The following is a 19,157-nucleotide window of genomic DNA, read 5'->3' on the forward strand; positions in this document are numbered from 1 at the left end:
TGTTTAAAAACATACATGTTTGAGGGTATTTCTGCTAAATGCGATGGAGTTGTACTTCATATGGGTCGCGTATCTGGTCCAAGTCTCCAGTGGGGTTTCAAGTCTTGCTACCAGCTGCTGGCTGTCAGTGTCCCCTGCTGTAGAGCTCATAGGGCAGAGCAGCTGCGGCCACTTCTCTGCCTGTTGTCCTGCAACTTTTTTTTCTGCATTTCATATGCTATCACATGATGTCACTGTTCTTTTCTGTAATGGAAGATGCTGAAGACAACTGCTGWCCAACTCTTCCTAATCACAGAGCTTTTATAGAGCTCCACAGTGCCCAAGCTGAACCATGGCTAATTAGGCAAAGAGTCTGTTTGTCAGCAGGGAGGATGCTGATCTTCTGCATTCCACACTCGCTGGTCTTCTGATGCTGTCGAGAGTCTTGTTGTGTATCTTGTTTCCAGCATTAGTTTCAGTTTCACTCTGTTTAATATCAGACTTTTCAGGACCTTAAAGAAGAAAATCCTGCTTGCGTTTTGGTCTAGACTTGGTGATTGTTGGAGGTGCTTTTCCATCCAGSTCTTTCCAAGAGCTTGTGCAAGAGAAGCATGGTTCAAATTCTCAGTTTGTTCTCCGCCAGTAAACTGKGAAGGGGCTCGGCACATTCTATCTCCGTGGGCTTTTAAGCTTCTAAACATGGCACTTCTTGGTACTCTTTGTTCTTGAATATTAGAACCTTCTAAGTTGTAGCCCGTTAGTTTCTTYTGGTTTTTCTGCTGTGTCAGGAGCCTCTCTGTAGAAAGTGCTCTCCTCCTTCGTGCTATAGATGCCCCTGTCTCTTATTCATCACTTATTTCCCAGGAGGTCTGATGAGAGAAATTGAGTTATTCTAGAAAGCTGTGACAGCAGCAACTTGCAGCGTACAATGAAGTAGAACTGAGCAGTACTGAGCACTAGTTTCCACTGTATATGCTGTTTTACTCACTGTATTGGAGGAAATCTGATTCTTCCAAGATGAGACGACTTTAACTGAAACTTACAGTCTTTTCTGACAGTTGGTGCGAGGAACTGCAGATATTTTAGAACGTGAACAGGCGGTAGCACAAGAAAATGCTTGGATTACCTAATGTTTTCCATCCTTACTTTTATTTCACACTGAAAAAAACCCCTTGTATGTTAGAATCCACACTGCCATTCTTGTAGGATGCTTAGAACTTAGCACTTAAGAAAAAAAAAAAAAAGTGAAAGACTTAAAAGATCATTTCTCAAGTGAAATGCAATTCTTTACTGTGACAGTTATGTTCACATTCACACAACACAGCTTTTCTGGCAGCCAGTCTGAGAACTTCCTCATGAACCGAATAACTTTTGAATATACAGCCACCTCCAGCTCCTGATAAGCTGTTTTGTTTTGACAATAACTTCTTTAGTGAACAGAGCAGTGTAACCATGTAAATCAACAGCAAAGGTGCCTGGAGGTCTTAAGTGCAAACTTGTCTGTGTCTTCTGAGTGATACTGGGCAAAGAAAGATGAAGATTAGCAGTGTTGATGTGACATGTTATTTACATATAAAAGCTTTTAAAGAATAGAATTGTTATGGTTCTGCTAATAGAGAGGAAAATGAAGTGAGGCTAATGAGAAATGAAGGAAAAAATTACTGCAGAATCAGTTTTTTTTTATTTTTCTGTGATGCAACTTCTGTTTGATAAGAAAAAGTTAAGGCTTTGGAGRCAAATTATGTTTTAGTCAGAAAGTATTAGTATGTCAGAAATTAAAGATTTAGCTTGTGGTACACTGAATTACTGCTAGGGAATTTATAAGTTGAAAATTAATAAAGGTCCATCCTACCCACAGTAGGTACCATTGACCATGGTTAGGGTGATCATGCTTAGAAGACCTCCTTCCAGGCAGCATTCAGGCTAATCATAAGGACTGGCACTTTCTCCTTTACCTTAGGGGTTCCTTGTGCTTAACCTTAGGCTTTTAGCCCTTCTCCAGTGTGGGTGCCTCTTGTTTGGAGAAAGAGACTAAAGAGAAGGGTCTTTTTTTCTCACTTGTTTAAACTTTATGAAAACTTTTTGTATTGTTTAACCTTTTCCTGTATGAAGATGATATTTTCATGTGTGTTTCCTGATAAGCAAATAGCTTTGTTGTCACCTGAAGATGAAATTGCTTTCCTTTCAGTCATTGTTACACAACTTTCAGCTGTGAAAGGGAGGTAACAGCTGTTAAGCAGGATTATAATATGAACATACACATTTGTACAAATTAACTGGAGGTATGCAAGTGCTCTCTGAAATGTTGGTCAGATTATTTTCATACAAAGGGGATGGCTCTCTGAGGATTTATCATCTGAGTAATTAAGACCAGCTGCTGTGGAAGGAGGAGAACCACAGTGAAGTACAAATGAAGTGTCTTGCCTGAGGCCATGTGGTGCTGCAGGAGCAGGGCCAGAATAGATCTATTCCCTCTGCCTCTGGGCCCTTCCTCTGGAGGATGTTGTCTTCTAAAGATCATTGTTTTCCCACTTACCTCTTTGGGAACCGTTCTGTCATCTTGAGTTCTGCTGCTGCTGGTGAGAGTATGAATAGTGGTGGAAGCTTTTTTCCCCTCACCTACATCTGTCTGTATTAGTGATGATGTAAATTATTTTATCTGGACTTCATTTGTACAAAGGCATTTGACAGTATTTCGAAAAACTAAGGTGTAATGTCTTAAAAACCACTAGCTTTCAATATTRAAGGACCCAAGTCAGGACAACAGAAGGAACTCCCTATTGTCATAGTCTGAATAGGCTTAGTTATAACTGTTACTGCTAGGACATCAGCTTTATAGTTGATGAATGAAATGGTATGCCAGAAACTAGTCCATGACATGCTCATCTATAATGTATGTAATATTGTGTTTCTTTTTCCCCTCTCTGGCTAATCTACAAATCCTGGTAGTCATTGTCTGAGTTTGTGGGGATAAAATGCTACAGAATGTGCCATGATCAATCATTCATGGTATTAAAGCACCACGTTTGTCATATTGATTACGAGTGTTAAAGGAAAGTTAACAGAAATTTCCTTGAGGTTTTTGTAGTTTAAAGCCCTCTTTCAGCCTTGCATTTCTGGAGTTAAAGTCAGTGCCCACAAAGAGTGAGGGTGCAGCAGAAAGGACGGCGTGAACGGATCCCGTTGAGCAGCTGCTTGTTGCTCACACCCAAGCTCTGCCCGTGTTCACTCGTTATAATCTCGTGTCACGTGGGCTCCTCGAGAAGGTGGTGGCTGTAGAGCATTTCTTTAGAAAGCTCTGAGATGTGGATCTGTTGATCCTGAAGTCTAAACTAGTCAACAGAAGGAAAAATTTACTTGTTTTGAGTTCCTATGTTATGCTGACAGCATGTAAGTACCTGCCTTCAGGAAATGTTTTTCCTGAAGAAGCTCTTACTCTTTTACTGCCTGTCTTTGTACCTAAAGTCAAWTGCCTTTAGCTTAGTTTTGTTAGTGTGCAGTGCTGCTTAAGAACACAATCCGTTTTGCCAGGATTAGCGCCGTACGTAAGCATGTAAAGGGAGTTTGAGTGTCTAATGCCTTTTACAGATGGGTTGAGACTCATGCCAGAATTCTATGCTTTTGATCCTTTTTTAAGATCCATTGAGGATATTATTCAAAAAAATATTTTGCCTATTTCCCACCTGGTAGCATTAAATTCTGTGTCTGATTAAAGTCCAAAATTTCTATTTAGYGCTGTTTTTCAGCCCTTAACTCCCACTTTTTACATATAAAGTACATAATTCTTTGTGATAAGCGTATTTCAAATATGTTCTGCTGTTTTCTTTTGTAATGAGTTAAAATGTGTCTACATCAGTCTTTTTGTTACTTTGAAAGTGATGATTGTAAGCTAAATTGTTTTAATTGTGAAAAATAGTCACTGTCAACTGTATATTGAAAAATGTGAAGTCCTTAATGGATATCTTGCTGTGTTTTTGCTTTGTTTCTTCCAAGTTCTTTCAAATTCTATTTCAGTTAATGTTGGTAAATGTAAGGACTTAGGTTTTTTTATAATTACAAAAGTCCTTAAGAAAAACATTGTTGTTTGAAAGCCTTTCTTGAATTACAACAGTAATAAATGCTTATTTTCTTAGATGTTCAACATTTGTGTGAATGCTATAGTTGCTGAAATTCAAGCAATCAATTGCAAGAAATCAATCAGAAATCTAGAAATTAATTTCAGTGTTTCTCCTTCTTACAGAATACAGTCGTTTTGAAGCTAAAATACATGATTTACGGGAGCAAATGATGAACAGTAGCATTAGTTCCGGGTCAGGATCATTGCGAACCAGCCAGAAGAGATCGCTTTATGTCAGGTAGTCATCCTCTTGGCCATGATATGTGTTTGTCTGCTTTCTGATAGACTGCATGTTTCTGTACTTGAGTTTTTAAACGCTTACTGAACTTAAATTTGGGAATATATTAATTATGGTGGATATATGGTAAAAATTAGGCTTGATTTGGTTTATGATTTATGTAATAAAGCTGGAAAAAGAAGTAGTATCTCTTGAGAGCACTGTATGAACTTTGAAATGCTATGCTATTGTCTGCTTTTTATCCTCTCTTAGTAATAAAAAAGCCTATTTTTTATATATTTATTTTAAAGTCAGACTGAATGAAGTTTTACTAACTTGCTTATGTCGGTTTGTCTTTTTAGTTTTTTCATATCCTAACCTTTGTTCAGTTCATCAGTCTACTTTTATAATATCCCTTTACTTCAACTTGATATAGTTGCATTTCCAGCTTGCATTAACAAATACCATTTCTACAGCTGATAATGTTTTCTTATGGTRTAATTTCCTTGACAACCAAGAGGGCAATTGCATTGGAAAAAGCAAAGCCTTTAATATAAATATTCCTCATTAATTTATTCATATAGAATTAAGCTTAAGTGAGGCCAGAAGAGAGTGGAACTATAAAAAAGYGTGAAGCAATTAAAGAAGAGGTTCACCAGAAATTCATGGCCTGATGCAGCTCATTAATATGCAACTAAAATCCTGTGTCACTTCTCATGTGCTAATAATGCATGGCATTTGAAGTGCGGGTAAAAAGACTGCCTTTTTAAAAAACATTTTTTTGGAGTTACTATTCTGAGTCAGTGTTGTTAATATGTTCATATAAGAACAAAAATATATATATATATTTTTGTAACTATCATTTCTATTGACTGGTTATATTTAAAAGAGTATAAAATGAYTTTTTGTTTAAACTATCATTTATACAATGTAAATTGAGGCAAACACCACTAAGGACAGTGTTCAGCGCACCCAGCAGTAGCGAGTTGTTTGCTCCTGGTTGAGTTCCCTGAGCCTGCTCACCCCAGGGCTGGGAGAGGGGCAGCTCCTGGGGGAGGCTGGGCTGGGCTAGCAGGGAGGTGGCACCTCAGCAGGGCTGGCTCTGCAGGGACTGAGGAACTTGCAGGACCTCCCTGTTGGGCTCCCCTGCTGAAATCTTGGGCTCAGATGCTCTTGCTTCCTCCTGTTGCGAGCGCTACCCGGAACAGCTCCTGTCTCCTGGCTCTCCAGAGAAATGAATCAAAAACGTGAGCCGGATTAACGATGTATAAGGTGTCGCTGTGCAGCGTGCAAGCAAGGTGCCCTGTGCAGGAGGGACAGCCCAGGGTGCAAAGGAGCTGCTTTTACTCCCCATGCCATTATTAGAAAGGATGCTAAACTGATGTACGCCCTGTTGGAGGGCTGCCACAATATTGCTTCATCTTTCCTGGGATATTTCTGGCTCCCTCTATACCATATAAATTTAGATTTCTTTGATTTAGGTCAGGTTGTAGCTTTGAGGTAAGCACCAGTCACCAGGTAGATACTGCCAGTGAGGGGCACTGTGCCGCAAAGCTCCGTAAGCAATTTGAACATTTAGTAGGTGTTAAACATATGTACTGCTGCAGTGCCACTGAGTGCTGAGGTGACGTGCTTAGGGACAACGTCCTTCCCGCTTTGGGAAGGTGCTGCCAGGGCTTCTGCCCTCGTCACTGTACCGKGAGGAGGGCTGCCAGCGACCGGTAGGCGAAGAACCTAGACCCAGCATGGGTCTGCTGAGCCTCTTGGGTATGGTCATTTTGTATCTTGAATTTAGCCAATTTTAGTAACTACAGATACCCTTTTTCTGTACTGCATGCTTTTAGATGTGCCTTAAAGGGTTTAAGTTACATAACATGATGCTGGATTGAATTTTAAGTGGTTAGTCCARTTGTAAAATGTTTATAGACAGTCACCTGCAACTATGGAAAACCAGTTAAACAAAATATTCACCTTCTGTGCAATAATCTATGGTGATTTCTAAAAATCATGGTAGCAACAGCAAACAAAATCAGGTGCCCCACTGAGTCTCCATAGGTGAAGCATGGTGCCTTTATGAATTAATCTCCTTATAAACTATTTTTTGAATGTGTTAGCTAGTGTTAGGGGAAAGGCAATTGTATTGCACTGAAGAGATGATTTAAAATCAAACGACAGATTTTTCTTCTTAATTGTATAGATCTCAATATATGATAAATATCAATATAACAAATACCCTTAGASGACAATATAAATACTGTAATTCTGTCTCTCCATTGACTAATTAAGATACACTGTTACTGTCCTTACGATTGTAATTTTATAGTTCTTTTGATCTTGAAGTCCCCTTCAAGAGACATTTTCTCTTTGGATGTTTCCCTTCTTGCATCTGAACTCTTTTTCCTGCAAATTCATAGAGCAAATATGAAAAAGTGAGAATTAGTCAAGGTATATCAAGATTTTTGATGATGTATTCTTAGGCATTTATTTTCCCAYATTTTACCTCCTCTTCTGTGTCAAATCACAATCTGTGCAATGTGTTTATTATTCAGATATGGAAATTATGTTTAGCTCTACATTCTTGTAATCAGCATGACACAGTACAAATTTAAATCATGATGCTGATTTCTGCTTGAATGAGAATAGAAGGTGATGATATCTCCAAGTGGAAGGAACTTCACCATTCTGAAATCATTAGGAAATTCTAACTAGGTCCATTGAAAAATAAGGACTATTATTGCCAGTGTGCCTGAAATGTGCACTCATGTGCAGGAGGTATAAGGTTGTGCATCTCTGCATAGTTCTGATGCTTCAAACATCTAGTCTGAAACATCTTCCCCCAAAAAAACAGGAAGAGAAACTTCTTTATAAGTTCATCTGCTTCTTGCTGGAATGGTAATATTATGTTTCACAAAATATGTCCTAGGGATATTCCTGCTGTTACAGGAATCATGYTCTTTTGTTCAGCATGAATACTTTAAAATAATAATTGCTTCAAAAACACTTAAGCAATAATCTGTGGTATTAAAAGTAGAGAACATGAACAGGTAAAAAAGTATTTTGGAAAATTTAACAGTGTTAACATACAGTCATTAAAAGCCTAGACGTTCATCAAGTTTGTTCATCTAAATTAACTTTGTTTTCTGTAGGCTTACAACTGGAGGCATCTGCTTACCTCTTGTGCAGTTTTGCTGCTGAGTAATAAAAGGGTGAAATCAAAGGAAATGATTGTATGCTTTACCTGAAATAATTATAGGACTTCTCATTTAACTTAAATAGAAATAAATGATAGGGTGAATATGGTAGAAGAAGATCCAAAGCAATGTTAATCAGAAGTGTCAGGCTTTTAAATAAATTTGTTTGTAACTTAGATGAAATAAAGGTGTATGTAGTGTTATTGTCCTGTAATATGTCTCCATATAGGAGTTGATAAACAACAGGTGTGTTAAATACTTTCGTGCAGATAATTATGTAGTCTGGGGTGTGAAATTAGTTCCCATTTGATGACTTCTCAGGCATATGGGAAAAGCCATCTGTACRTAAACAGTTGGAATGGAAAAAAATTTTTTGTTAATTGTTTGTCATTTGGCTGATTTGTCTGATTGTTGCCAGTTTCTGTTTTTTYTCTAATTTTTAGCTGCATAATTTTGTCATTAATTCATATTTATGTTTTCACTTTTTCCCCCTCATTAAAATGATTTTTCTTGCAATGACTTCGACACAGCAAATGTTTTTGATGAAACTGCCTTTCATTATGCAAAACCTAACTGTGCAACTCTTTATCTAGTTGAAAGAGAATATATTTTTAAGATTAAGTGCATTTTATCCTTTTGTGTCCTTCTGACATTTTGCTCTTGTATAATTTCCTTATCTTCTCATGCAGTAAGCAGGCGGAGGAATGTTTTTTGGCACAGAGCAGTGTTCTTACAAGTCTATATCGAAACTAATCTTAAAAGCAGTGCTGGGAGAAATCATTGCTTGAATGCTAACAGAAAAACTCAGGAAATAATTAGTTTTTGAATGCATTAAAGTAATTCATTAAAATGAAAATGCAGTGAAGAACTTTTGAGACTTCTTGTGACCCCCAAAAGACATGGTATCGCGGCCAGCTCTGATTCTGCAGTAGACTGTGTGCTTCTATGGACAGATGAATTGATTGAACTGAAAATGTTCAATTATCTCAGTGTAAGCATGTAATTATCATCAGTTTGGAACAAATAAGCCTCAATCTAAAAGAATACGTTCAGTGCTTCAGAAAAGGCAAAAAAAAAAATTCACAAATCTAAAATGGAGCTTGATGCAAACAATCTAGGCTTGCACAGTTATATGTGTAAAAGAAATTCTGAGGGTTTGAATGTGTAGGAGAAAAAGGCACCTAGGCCTAGTGGTTTGGAAGAAGAAATTAAAAAAACTCAGACAAGGAAGACACCGTTTTTATCATTTTAATCATAGCATAATGATCTATTGACCCAACTTCCCTAAACTTATGGTGGGCTTGGTGTCAAGTCTCAAAATGCAGAAAGTGGGTTATTGCCAAAGCTCCCCAGTGAAATAATGAGTTATGGAAGTTTTTTGGCCTGTGTCAGGAGCTTCTCACTTCAAAATCTGTTACTGTACTAGTTTCAAAGATAAAATTAGACTCCTGTATAAGGTATAGTTTTAGGAGCATCTCTTGTGGTTGCAAGGTTTGGTTAAAAAAGGATTCCTGTCATTGCTCATTCCACATCGTCACTAAACTCTCTGTTGTGCTGAGACAAATGTGCTGTAGACCTCTTCAGGGAACTGATCCAGATTTAAAATAACCCAGCAAAGAGAAAAGAAGTAGTTTTAACTCCCATTAGTTCCCCAGTATGCCTTACCATGTGCCTTTCCAGGCGGTTGTGCTCTCATAACTAAAAAGGAAGCAGTAGAAGGCTGAAGGAATGTGGCTGTGGCTGATGTGGAAACTGCAGAAACCAGCCTTGCTAGCAAAAGAAACGGTGCTAAAAGTGTAGCCAGACATTTGGTGCTCAGGTACTGCTAGTGTCCATTATTTGGAAATGGAATCTGACCTTAAAAAATTAACTTTCTCTAAGAAATGGTAGAAARTGTTCCAAAAGACTGCACATCTAGTTGCCTTTTTGTACCATAGGGTCTAGGCTGTGCTTAGATCATGTCTTTTTTTAAACTAAAATAATTCTAACTTATCATTGATATGAACTGACAAATGCTGTGGAACTTCTGACAATAGAATATACTTAAAATACTTTACTGGTCTCCTGCTGTCTTCCTCAGGAAATATGTGATTTTCCTTATGCAAAGTACACATTGAATTGCAGAAGGTATCTATTCCTGTTGACTTTCTGCAAAATATGAAACTTTTGCTCTTTGCCAACTCTGTTCTTCTCTTTGTTAAAACATATGTTGTTTGTGTGTATATGTATTTATATATGTATATTATAAAATCCTCTGTGGTTGTAACTCTATATATTATGCATAAATATATTAAAATATGTATATAAATATATATTATATATAAAGAGAGAGCGTATTCAGTATTTGTCTTAAGCAACAGTCCAAATGATATGGCCACTTTTAAACAGCACAGCTTACTTCCAATTTTCTGTAGTTGATACATCTCTATTATATTCCTGTTGTTTTATTTTTATTTCTTTTTTTTTTTTTTTTCAATATAGAGCTCTCTTTGATTATGACAAGACTAAAGACAGTGGCCTTCCGAGTCAAGGACTGAACTTTAAATTTGGCGATATTCTCCATGTCATTAATGCTTCTGATGATGAATGGTGGCAGGCGCGGCAGGTAACTCCAGATGGCGAAAGTGATGAAATTGGAGTGATCCCAAGCAAACGCAGGTACGTAATGATACTTATATTGACTTTGAGATGTTTACTATTAAATTTTTGATTGCAGCATTGAACCTTTTTTTTCGTTTATCCTGATAGCTTGATAAAAATCTAATTTAAAATAGCACTATAAATCCTACCAGTGTGATCTTGTTGCCTGAGTCCAGCCTCAAGAACTTGAGGCTTTCTTCCCTCTTAGCACCGTATGTCCTCTTAGGAGAGGAGTGCAAACCTGCTCTCAAATGTACCTAATCTGAGCTTCTAGGGGGCAAGCAAAGCTTATGAATACAGACCATCCCAGTGACATTTCCTTTTACACACCTGTAACTTACACCACAATTACTTTAGTGATCAGGATAATACCCCCCAACTATGAATGGCTGGAATGCATTAATTGCCAGCTGATATTTTTAAGTTTACTGACCCGGATGTTGCTTGAGGTAGCCCTAAGAAGAGCTAATAGTAGAAAATAAAGCAAAAATTCTTGTTGAAGTTAGCGATGAGTTCTTGTTGTCTTCTATTAGTTCAAGATTCAGTCTGATATTCAAGGTGGAATTTCGCTAATTAAACTGTTATCCTTTTCTGGTAGAGTTGAGAAAAAAGAACGAGCCCGGTTAAAGACAGTGAAATTCAATTCCAAGACAAGAGGAGATAAAGGGGTGAGTTGATGAAGTGCTTACTACATTTGCTGCTGTTTATAGTAACATTTTTCATGGTTTATGTGGAGGCTCAATTTCAATTTTAGTGCTAAAATTAAATTCTACCACATTGTGGGATTTGTTTCTTTTTTGCCCCCTTTAAGGAGAAGAGAGGATACTGTGTCCTCTTCTCCACCCCTCTTCTGTGTTCAGACAGGTACTGATAGGACTGTGCCCAGATCATATAAAGTAACCAGCTCAGGTGAAAAAGAACCCATTCCAAAACAAATCTGAGTTAAAATTTTGATTTTTAATATTAACTTTGTAGTCCAGTTTACTGCATGATTCAGAAAGCCTGTCCCAGTATTTATGATGGGTCACTGGTAAAGAGAAGGGAGTAGGATGACTTCTATGGCACTGGAAATGTCTGTAACCTAAGTTACAGCAATTTTATAATGGTAAAATAGCCCAATTTTTAAGATATACTTTCAGCTCTTGAGGAATCTATTTTTTAAATAGATACTTTTCCAGTAGTGCTGATGCTGTAACATTAGTAACTACTGTAAATTTTAGAGATTCCGTTTTGTTGCCTAGCTTAGTCATATTAATTTCATAAATTTTAAAATCACAACTTTATACAGATCAAGTTTTAAAACTTCAATTTTTAATCTTGATATACTTTATTAAAGATGCTTAGATTCGTATTTGCACTCGTCTTCTCATATTGTAAAGGTTTCAATTTAATAACTTAATAAATTTTTAAGTATTCTTATATAAATATGCGCTGAAAGGGAAACCAGTACCTCCAGTGACTTTTCTTAGTGCAGTTGCAGTATTGCCTTTACGATTCCTTTGAATGACTTTTTGGTTTTTTTATGTACTAGTACATTCAGATTTTCATACTGCAAAAAATACCTCTATCAACTGATATGATAATTCTTAAGCTGGTCATGTACATATTTGAATTCGGTTTTTATTTTATGGGATGTAACCTTTTCGCATTTTAAAAATTACTTGTTTTACAGTGGTAAACTCACGTGTTACCTGGCATGCCCAGTAGGTGAAAGTCACATATAGGAAAATGCTTTAAATATCTAAGATTATTTTGATGACATTAAATAATCAATGAAATGTTTTAATGCCCTTTGAAGCATAAATGCAAATTTTGATATCTTGTCCACTGATGAACTGTGAACAGTTAAAATTTATTTGGAGTAGCCTATTGACAATAGCAGTGTTAGTACACAGTTGTTGTGTACTAACATAGCACCAAAAATGCATGGAATATGGAGTGGAAAAGCAACTACGCTTGCCATTGATATACAACTGCAGTTCCTTGTTCTCAGTAACGCTTCATTTTGCCAACACGCTTAATGCTGTTCACAGTCTTTTGCTTCAGCTGTAAATGTTTTAACATTATCATTTCTTCTCTAAAGTATTCTTCCTGTTTTTGTTGTGATGATGTTTTCCCCCATAAGTTGTCTGGCAAATATTTTCATGGACTCTCTCTGTTCCATGGCATGTGATTATACTTCATGGACAATATAAAATAATAACTGTGAACAATTCTTCAAAATTTCTTTATTAAACATAAAAATATAACTCTATATATAATTAAAATCCTTTTTTCCTTCACTTCAAATAATACTTAGGAAGTTGGATGGCCATCTCTTTTTCTTGCTTTTCATTTCTTATGCACATTTAGCTCCCTTCTGTACTGCTTCTGTTTTAATGTATTCTTGCTTGTGATGCCTTTTGGTGATTTGCAGTGGTCTAATGAAAAATTCAGTACCATTAGTATGCATTTTCAGCTAATAAACAGTTCTCTTTATCTTGTTATAATCCTAGTATCTTTTATAAGTAATCCTTTGGCTAATCTTKTATTCAAAGTCGGTACAATATTTCTCCTAATTTCTCACTTTTTCCAGTGGAACTGACTGTGACATTATACATGGAGTATATAAAACTGTTATTTCAGTAAGTTTCACTATAGAGAAAATCAAAAATGAAGAATTAGTGTTACAAACTATTTTCAAAACTAAGATAAATCTGTTTATGTTTTATGAAATACAATAAATTGGCAGTTCCTTCCTTTTATTTTAGTTTCCCAAATTGCAGAAACTTGCCACTTCAGTTAAATTGCCATTTCAATTTTGTTGCACTTGTCACCTCTATTCTTTTGCCTGAACTGAGGTACTTGTATTTATGGGACAATTATACAGATGCAAGACATTCACCTATTGAAATTCACATTACAGGGCTTTTCAGTATCCTCAGCAAAAATCTTCTCCTTTAGACATACTTCCTTGTTGCCTTTATTCTGCACATTACTAKGAGGTTTATGAGCATGAGAAATCAGTTGCAATGATATGTTGATGTCAGGTAGAGGCACAAGAAGGCCAAACCCTTAAACCTTGCCTAAGTCAGTCGTAATTCCTGGCTTGACACTTCTTTTTTTGGGGGGGCTATATGTCAGTTTTAAAACTTCTTTCATCAGTTCTTTCAGTAGAGTGCCAAATGTAGTGAAACACAGATAGGAGCCAGTTAAAGGCTTTATGGGTTTCCTATTTAACTCAGTACTGCTGTTTCCAGAGCTCAGTAGTGTCATCGCCCCTTGAGCTCCCATTGTACCTTGGTAATTTTAAGTAAAATTTTTGAACAGTGGTGGTAAAAGTCTCACTGAGTATTTTCCAGGATCCAGTGACTCCATGCAAATCTCTACTAAAACCAATGGCCAGAAGGAAGTTAGAACTCTAGTAGGATGCAACCAGGGTGTTGCGTTGTGGCCATTTCTTTAGGAAGGCCCAGTGCTAACTGGGGAGAAGTGTCCAACCATTTGAAAAAGTTTAGTCCTCTGCCACTCCTGCTTGCTCCTGGATGTCATTCCATACTAAATGCTGGTAGAAAAGGCAGCAAGCATAGTTTTTGCAACCGTATTGCATATAACAGGGAAAAGATGAGCTCATGCAGGATTAAATAAGACACAATTGTTTGAAAAGTATCATGCTGCACTTTTGTACTAGCAGCTATTTTTAAATCATTATGATTTGAAAGTATCTTGGTTCTTTTAAAAAGCAGCTACTGAAAAAATCCATTCTGTGGAAGTTTTATGACTTCTTGCTGTATGTCAGATGTATTTGGCTTAGAAATTAATGTTCCCTATGCTGCATAGGGTCTCAGAGCCAAGGTGGGCCCTTCCTTTTGGCATCCACCCCAATAATACCATTTCTGCAAGCCAGATGCCACAGCTATTTCAAACTTCATGTCTTGGCAAAGCTATTTGGATGATTCACTTATGCCTAGCTGTAAAACAGATTTCAGCTGGCTTCAGGTTAGCTGTGTTAGTGCTGTGCCTCATTACAATAAAAATGTGTTACTGATTTATTTATGCATTAAGGTTCTTTGTATTTACTTCTCATAGAACTGCAAGCTAAAGGTGGTGTAGTAATAAAATGTCAGGAGAAGACATGACAAATACTAGTAAAAGTTGGCTTACTAATACCTGTATACATACATTTGGATATATATGGAAATATAGTCATAATTCTTCATCGCTTAGGCAAGGAACATGATAGTAGTTTAAATTCAGATACACCCACGACTTGAGAAAAATTCCTATCCACTTAGAGAAATTTTTCAGCAGTTAAAATAGTCAGTATCAGATGATGCTGAATAAAATCCTTTTTTTTTTTTCCTGTGATAGTCTCCTTTAATACCCTCCTGAAAAGTAATTGCCTCAATGAGTGAACTAAGTTGGTATCTTTTGAAAATTGGTATTGGGATGCCAACTTCCTAAAGCAAAGTCATTTCTTCTGATGAATTTGTAATGAATTGCAACTGTGAGAGCCTGAAACAAATGCAAAACCCAGATTTTTAGTGCTAGACATGCTTTCTTTTTTTTTTCTATTTCACTCTTATGTTCTTTAGTTTTACCCTAAGGTAACTGAGTGCAATGCCAGCTCTTAACTTTCTTTTTCCTTTCTGTGTGGTATGTTATTTATTAGTTATCACCGAAGTATTTACAGTTTTGCCTTTGCATACAGGCAAAACTGGGAAATAATTTTATTGTGATGTTATGATGTCAGCTGTTGCAAAAGCATGTGTAAAGCCTTGGCGTTTTGGGGATTTTTTTTTTTGGTTTGTTTTTAGTTATCGCAACCTTTCCTTTAGATCATATCAGTGATTTAATTGGTTTTGTTTGAGCTCACCATGCTTTGGCTGTCCTAGCAGCCTAATTGTTTGCCTCTCTTTGCACTCACAAAAAGCTTAAGTTTGTGCCATGTAGGGCAGACTGTACAGGCGAAAGGCAACTTGCCCTGGTAGTGAGCATGTGAAAGAGGGTGTGAGCAAGTCCCTGGTGCCCATCTCTGTCGCTGATGAGCTGAGGCGCTGCAGTTGAGTTGTCTGTGCGCTGCAGAAGGTGGTTGTAGGAGTCAGCTCCCCAGGGCTGGGCCTGGGCCTTTGTTCACACAGCCATTAGACATCCTTTGTTTTGCCCCTCCTTCTCTTCTTCAGCAGTCATTCAATGACAAGCGTAAAAAGAACCTCTTTTCCCGAAAATTCCCCTTCTACAAGAACAAGGACCAGAGTGAGCAGGAAACCAGTGATATTGACCGTAAGTATGTGGAACCCACGGACGGACAGACAAACAAACGCACGTAGAAGGGCCGCCTAGATGCACTAGGGTGTTACCATGGAGACAGTTTCACGAGCTGCAACAGGCCGAGGAACCCGGGGTGCCCTTGACACCCCGGATCAAGGAAATCAGTCAAGTACCTTTGCTCCCCAAGGAAATTGTAACCCGGGAGCCTCCCAGTTTGGCATTAACTGGGTAACAGAGTGCACTGGTGGCGTATGTTACACCGGTGGAGAGGATYGCGATGTTCGCAGTGATGGTTCCTCACGTGTGCCTCCGAGAAGGACTCGCAGCATCCAAGAAAAACATTTGCCAAACTGGCACCTCAGAGTGGGTGTGCAAAAGGCAGGCCATTCTGGAGAGAAAAAAAAAAAAACTTTTGAAAATGCAGTTGCCTCCATTGGGAAGTGCCGCCTTTGCCACGTGCCTCAGCCACTGCACTTCACGTGCTGGTCTGCATCAACCCGATAGGTTTTTCTACCCCTGTGATGTTCAGGGAACTGTCTCCTGTCGTAGCGCCAATTTTATATATTACTGACAATTATTTTCTTTGTGATTGTCTTTTTATTGCTTGCCCTCTGGGGACTACTCTGCAGGAGGTCCCTGACGACATGGGATCAAAAGGCCTGAGTAAGTGATCCAAATACTCCCAAGTTACTTTAACCTCCATCTGATCCTTTTTTTTTTTTTTTTTTTTTTTAAGCAGATCTCTTTGAGACTGGTGCTCTACAGGCAGAAGGAGGTTAACTCTAAAAATGTTTCATAAGCTTTTTCTAGTTTGTCACATTCTGGGGGTTTTTGTTCTCAAGAACATCTTTGAGTTCACGTTACCACATAAGATTATTTTTTTGTTGGTTTGGAAGCTTACTAATGCTCATCTGTTTGTGCTTGTTAAAGGCTGTGATTGTAAATTTGTTGATATGCTTTGGATGTCATTTTTACATTGGTTTTGTGTTTTTATTTTTATAAATAACCTACGTCTTTTTAYAATAATGTTATGACATTTTCAACTAGTTTCTTTTTTCAACCCTCTGTTTAGGGTGACTGATGTTTACAGCTMCTAAAAAAGAAAAAAAAACACACTTTAACAGAAAACTTGAGGGCTTTTCTGACTTATCTGAACTCTCAGAATACTCTTAAATGACTGTTGATCCCCTAGGGAGGTGACAATAAGCAATAGTTGCATTGGCTGCAAAACTACATGTTCCTATCTCATTGAAGATAATGAGTAGTAAGTAGAAGTAGTAAGATTGAAAGCTGCTGAGGACTCCAGCAGACCTGTTTGTGCTCACAGATACCACTACTGTACTAAAATTACAGGTCAAGTAAAGGTATTGAGACCTTGCTTTGATCAGAGATGTTAAATCTGTCATGCATTAATGCGATACCAAAAATATCACTAAAGATGATATTTCTCCCAGATCCTAATTCTTCCTTTACACTCTGTTACACACCATATTCCTCAAGTTGTGAGGAATAAGCGGCACACGTCTGTACTGGTCTAAATCACTGAGCAGAAATAATGATAGATGCAAAATTACTTTTCTGAGGCTGATTACAATTAGATTTCTTGGTCTGGAGCAAAATACCAACCATAACGAGACTTCATACCCATACCCTTATGATCCTGCCTAGTTTTATAGCACAATCTAGAAATTTCACCTGGTGGTGATTCTGCTGCTCAAACAAGTGTTTGCTTCTAGCCTTTAGGTTCAGCCCAGACTTCTTGAAACTACCTTACCTTGCTTAATACTGCTTTGGGCTGTTCAACACCAATGCTGTTTTTGGTGCTCAGGTTTCTCTTGCATCTTCTTAAGTTGTGCCTCTTAAGAAATTATTGCAGCACTGATTATTTTTACTTGACTAGCCCAGTGTCTACCTTGGAAGCAAATTCCTTCATTACCTACCACCAGGCTTTTAAACAGCACAATTTTCATCCTCCACACCAACGTGGGTGTTTGTTTTCTAAGGCAGATAGTGAAATGGCAATAGGTCCAAGTTGCTGCTGTTCACAAGTAATAGAAAATATCACTTTGCCTTTCCTGCATGGAAACAATGTAAAAGAGTTCAGTCAAGTCAAAGATTTGCCTTTTAAGCATATTGGTTCAATTAAAAAAAAAAAAAAAAAAAAAAAAAAAAAAAGTTAATCAATTTACTTAGAATACCAGTAACAATTTTATTATGCTTGTTAATCACTAAAAACAAACTTTTTTCATACCATCTATTCCTTCCTTCAGGGTCCCTTTGCTTCCCTCTCTTCAATCTTGTAGTAGAAGAACCATACTGAATTTAAGATGCTATGTATTTAATTAGTTTATATCAACAAATGTTTATTTTATACAGTCTCAACTTGCAAATGCTACTGTCTATCAGTAGAAATAGTCATTTTATGGCATGGAAATGGATTTGTTACAATAAAGTTCAGGAATATCAAAGTCTGTATTTCTCCCCCTAGACTTGTACAATTTTCAGATGTCAGAATAGATTGATACCAGGAAATACTTCAATTGCATTAGATTTTATTATCATAAGTGAAATATTCATTTATTATGTTCTCTTATAAACACAACTCCCCCAAAAAAGAGAGTAAATATAAGCATCCTATAGCCAGTGAAATATTTTAATTAGTATAAAAGAGGTGGGAGATTTGTATTTATACTCCAGGGTAAAAGGCAGGAACTTTTGAGAACTGAAGCATTTTTGGGAGGAAAAAGTCAATTAGGGAAAAAAAAAAAAAAAAAAAAAAAAACCTTTAATTTTGCACTGCCCTTTCAATAAATTATTAAATATACCATAGAATAGTGTCTATTATTGAACATACCACTTAATATTTCCTGAAATATATTACCAGTATTCTCTGCTCCTGGAGTCTTCATATAATTATCTAGTTGCCTACTTAAATAATATAATTTAAAAATATAATTTCATGTCTTTTACACAACCAAAATCATCTTGAAGTGGAAACACCAAAATTACAGGGTTGCAAATGAAATATGAATTAGTGTACTTTTCATAATCTTATTTTGATGTGTTATTTAATGTTTTTTTTTTCTTTTTATTAACACCCATTCCTTTTGTATGAAATTAAGCTTGATCCTGAGAGGTATGAGCAGTACCTTCAAACATTTATGTGCACTGTGTATTGATTTCAGCATTTCAGTGGTTTCAGTATTGTCTTTCATCTGAATTATTTTTGCCGATTTGTTTTCTTTTGGACTCATGCCATCAGTGTGTGTTCCTTATTTTTTTCCATTGTGTTGCAATTTCAGAGCATGTAACCTCTAATGCCAGCGATAGTGAAAGTAGTTACCGTAAGTGTTTTTAAGTTCTTTGTTTATGTAGAACCCTGGTTTCTGTTTTCTGGTTTATGTAGAACCTCTTCCTTTGGTTTGTTTGCCTGTCTTTTCTCAGTATTTGTGTGTTCAGTAAAACTTCCCAGTCAGGTTCAGGTGAAATCTGTATTATTTGGGTGCATTGGGGTTCTGCAAAATTGCTCTGCCTATAGATATACCAATGAAATCAGATTGATTTTGAGAAATAGAATTCTTTTTAGTTAATGTGGAGAGTGTAACGAAACTGTGTAACTTCTAAAGTGTAACTCTGCCTACATCTTTTCACAACTGATACATTTAATATGTAGACACTTTTAATGACAGTTAAATGAGCAACTGTGTTACCCTTGATTTGCTACCCTTGCTTTTCAGCTTTCACTAAACCAATTTTATTAAGT

At 36.9% G+C, this 19,157-nt stretch overlaps 1 protein-coding gene across 12 annotated transcripts in view; it reads left to right on the top strand.

Moving 5' to 3' along the window:
* DLG1 (discs large MAGUK scaffold protein 1) overlaps positions 1-19,157 on the top strand; it is a 122,042-nt gene that overhangs the window by 92,208 nt on the left and 10,677 nt on the right. For 6 of the 12 annotated variants that reach the window (XM_026039516.1, XM_026039520.1, XM_026039522.1 and 3 more), the window contains 5 exons: positions 4,220-4,334; positions 9,986-10,162; positions 10,743-10,812; positions 16,024-16,057; positions 18,697-18,738. In XM_026039516.1, coding sequence (XP_025895301.1) covers positions 4,220-4,334; positions 9,986-10,162; positions 10,743-10,812; positions 16,024-16,057; positions 18,697-18,738 — 438 coding nt within the window. Of the gene's footprint in view, positions 1-4,219; positions 4,335-9,985; positions 10,163-10,742; positions 10,813-15,306; positions 15,407-16,023; positions 16,058-18,696; positions 18,739-19,157 lie in introns of all 12 variants that reach the window. The other 6 variants (XM_026039515.1, XM_026039517.1, XM_026039519.1 and 3 more) reach the window with 3 other exon arrangements.

The sequence above is a fragment of the Nothoprocta perdicaria genome, unplaced genomic scaffold (assembly GCF_003342845.1).
Source record: "Nothoprocta perdicaria isolate Ctin4 unplaced genomic scaffold, notPer1 scaffold_232, whole genome shotgun sequence".
Taxonomy (NCBI): Eukaryota; Metazoa; Chordata; class Aves; order Tinamiformes; family Tinamidae; genus Nothoprocta; species Nothoprocta perdicaria.